The sequence below is a fragment of the Myotis brandtii genome, unplaced genomic scaffold (genome assembly GCF_000412655.1).
Source record: "Myotis brandtii unplaced genomic scaffold, ASM41265v1 scaffold43167, whole genome shotgun sequence".
In the NCBI taxonomy this organism is placed as follows: Eukaryota; Metazoa; Chordata; class Mammalia; order Chiroptera; family Vespertilionidae; genus Myotis; species Myotis brandtii.
The window spans coordinates 1-3,114 of record NW_005366511.1 but is presented as its reverse complement, the minus strand read 5'-3'; the positions used below and the strand labels follow the sequence as shown (position 1 = coordinate 3,114).

The 3,114-nt window shown below is 62.4% G+C and overlaps 1 protein-coding gene across 1 annotated transcript; it reads left to right on the top strand.

Moving 5' to 3' along the window:
• Positions 1 to 74: 74 nt before the first annotated feature.
• LOC102250455 (epidermal growth factor receptor kinase substrate 8-like protein 1) lies at positions 75 to 3,108 on the top strand (the record flags this gene model as incomplete). The annotated part of the gene is made up of 4 exons (XM_005874300.2): positions 75 to 206; positions 1,054 to 1,094; positions 2,306 to 2,364; positions 2,938 to 3,108. Coding segments are annotated over exons 1-4 (288 nt in total), but the record flags the coding sequence as incomplete, so codon positions are not given.
• Between the last annotated feature and the right edge of the window lie 6 nt (positions 3,109 to 3,114).

Below are 3,114 nucleotides of genomic sequence, written 5' to 3'. Positions count from 1 at the left end.
GCTCCTGGGTCTGAAGGAGGAGGGGCTAAGGGAGGAGGGGCTGGGGGCGGGGATTCCTGGGTCTGAGGGAGGAGGGTCTGAGGAAGGAGGCTGGGTGGGAATCATAGGTCCCGAAGGGCAGAGCAGGCCCTCACCTCTTTGCTGGCTCCCAGGGCACCTCCAGGTGGCAAGAGCTGCCCACTCGGCACCATGAGCACCAGCATCGGGTAAGTGCCCCTGCCCCCCAGGCCGCCTATCCCCTCCCAGGTCCCCACGGTCTCACCCACACCCGCAGGGCATTCACAGCAGGTCACCTGGGCGGCCTCCCTCCAGCCCAGAGGGTAGGGTCGCTCGAGAATTCTTCTTGGAGGAGGTGGCCTTGAAGAGGAGGTTGAAGGCAGGAGACAGAGAACGGTTTGGCTGGGTGGAGCCTGGCCCTTGGGGGCGGGAGAGGAAGAAGGTAACTCTCCATCTGCTCCAAATATTTTTTTTTAAAATATAACTTTATTGATTTCAGAGAGGAAGGGAGAGGGAGAGAGAGAAACATCAATGATGAGAGAGAATCATTGGCCGGCTGCCTCCTGCACGCCCCCCACTGGGGATCGAGCCCGCAACCCAGGCATGTGCCCTGACCGGGAATCGAACCGTGACCTCCTGGTTCATAGGTTGATGCTCAACCACTGAGCCATGCCGGCCGGCTGCTGCTCCAAATATGAATGCTATTTAAAAATTCCCGTGTATTAAGCAACTACTATGTGCCAAGCCCTTAGCATTATAATGATGATAATAATAGTTATGGAGGCTATAGAACACTTCACCTGCCCCATCTCATTGCATTCTCCTAATGGCCCTACCAGATGGAAGCCTGCCGGGGTTCTTGTCCCGGCATCCAGAAGGGTTCAGGAATCTGGAAAAGGCGCTGTGCGTAGATGACATAGGAATCCAGAGACTATAATAAAGAGTCCAGAGACGAGATAGAATTTCGAATGACGTCGCTGCTCTCCTTGGCACTTAAACCCCGTGATCTGTCCCCCAGTTCCCACTGTCCCTCTCACCCCTCTTTTCCTTCACCAGCCCAGAAGCTGCCCCCAAACCGAGTGCCAAGTCCATTTATGGTAAGTGTATTGGCAAGGGAACCCCAAGCCAAGAGAAACTGGGTCTGAGGGAGGAGGAACTGAGGCCTTGGAGTCCTGGGTCAGAAGGAGGAGGGGCTGGGGGGCCTGGATTCCTAGGTCAGAAGGAGGAGGGGCTAAGGGCGGGGACTCCTGGGTCTGAGGGAGGAGGGGCTGGGGGCCTGGATTCCTGGGTCTGAGGGAGGAGGGTCTAAGGGCGGGGACTCCTGGGTCTGAGGGAGGAGGGGCTGGGGGCCTGGACTCCTAGGACAGAAGAAGGGGCTAAGGGCGGGGACTCCTGGGTCTGAGGGAGGAGGGGCTGGGGGCCTGGACTCCTAGGACAGAAGAAGGGGCTAAGGGCGGGGACTCCTGGGTCTGAGGGAGGAGGGGCTGGGGGCCTGGACTCCTAGGACAGAAGAAGGGGCTAAGGGCGGGGACTCCTGGGTCTGAGGGAGGAGGGGCTGGGGGCCTGGACTCCTAGGACAGAAGAAGGGGCTAAGGGCGGGGACTCCTGGGTCTGAGGGAGGAGGGGCTGGGGGCCTGGACTCCTAGGACAGAAGAAGGGGCTAAGGGCGGGGACTCCTGGGTCTGAGGGAGGAGGGGCTGGGGGCCTGGACTCCTAGGACAGAAGAAGGGGCTAAGGGCGGGGACTCCTGGGTCTGAGGGAGGAGGGGCTGGGGGCCTGGACTCCTAGGACAGAAGAAGGGGCTAAGGGCGGGGACTCCTGGGTCTGAGGGAGGAGGGGCTGGGGGCCTGGACTCCTAGGACAGAAGAAGGGGCTAAGGGCGGGGACTCCTGGGTCTGAGGGAGGAGGGGCTGGGGGCCTGGACTCCTAGGACAGAAGAAGGGGCTAAGGGCGGGGACTCCTGGGTCTGAGGGAGGAGGGGCTGGGGGCCTGGACTCCTAGGACAGAAGAAGGGGCTAAGGGCGGGGACTCCTGGGTCTGAGGGAGGAGGGGCTGGGGGCCTGGACTCCTAGGACAGAAGAAGGGGCTAAGGGCGGGGACTCCTGGGTCTGAGGGAGGAGGGGCTGGGGGCCTGGACTCCTAGGACAGAAGAAGGGGCTAAGGGCGGGGACTCCTGGGTCTGAGGGAGGAGGGGCTGGGGGCCTGGACTCCTAGGACAGAAGAAGGGGCTAAGGGCGGGGACTCCTGGGTCTGAGGGAAAGGGAACTGGGGACCCGATTCTCCTGACCCATCCTCCTCCGCCCCCCAGAGCAGCGGAAGCGGTACTCCACGGTGGTGATGGCGGATGTGTCCCAGTATCCCGTCAATGTAAGTGTGGGGTCTGCGCTGCCACGGGGAGTCTTCTGGGACGAAAGGAGACGGGGGTGTTGAGAGCAGGTGGGCTTCCGAGCAGAAAGAACTGGGGAGACTCTGCCTGCTCATCCACAAAGCGGGCTTCCCCCGCCTCGCCTCGGACGCGCGTGGGTATCCGCGGGGGAGCTCAGTGCCACGCGAACCTGCCAACTTTTCCTCTTGAGCTGGACGGTGCGGCCACAGGCGCAAACCAGAGGCAATCCTGGATGAGCGGGAGGCAGACAGGGTCCGGAAGAGCAGCAAAGGGTGGCACGCAGAGGTGCTTTGAAGGGTCGAGATAGGATCCAAACCATCCCCGGACGCCAAGGAGCCTCCAGTCTTGGGGGGGAGACAGGCCCAGGTGGTCGCCATTCTGATGAAAGAGAAACGAAGGGCCCTGAGCCGAGGCGCCCATGGGTGGAGCAAGTGATCAGGGAAGGCGTCCTGGAGGCCGTGTGGTTAGGCACCCGCTGGAAGCCTGGTTCCAGGGACCCCGAGCCCACCCGGCACCACGCCCGGCCTCACTGCTTTCTGCGCGGCCCCTGCCAGCACTTGGTGACGTTCTGCCTGGGCGAGGAGGATGGCGTGCACACGGTGGAGGACGCCTCGAGGAAGCTGGCCGTCATGGACAGCCAGGGCCGCGTCTGGGCCCAGGAGATGCTGCTGCGCGTGTCTCCCGACCACGTCACGCTGCTTGACCACGTCTCCAAGGTGCCAGTGGCGGGG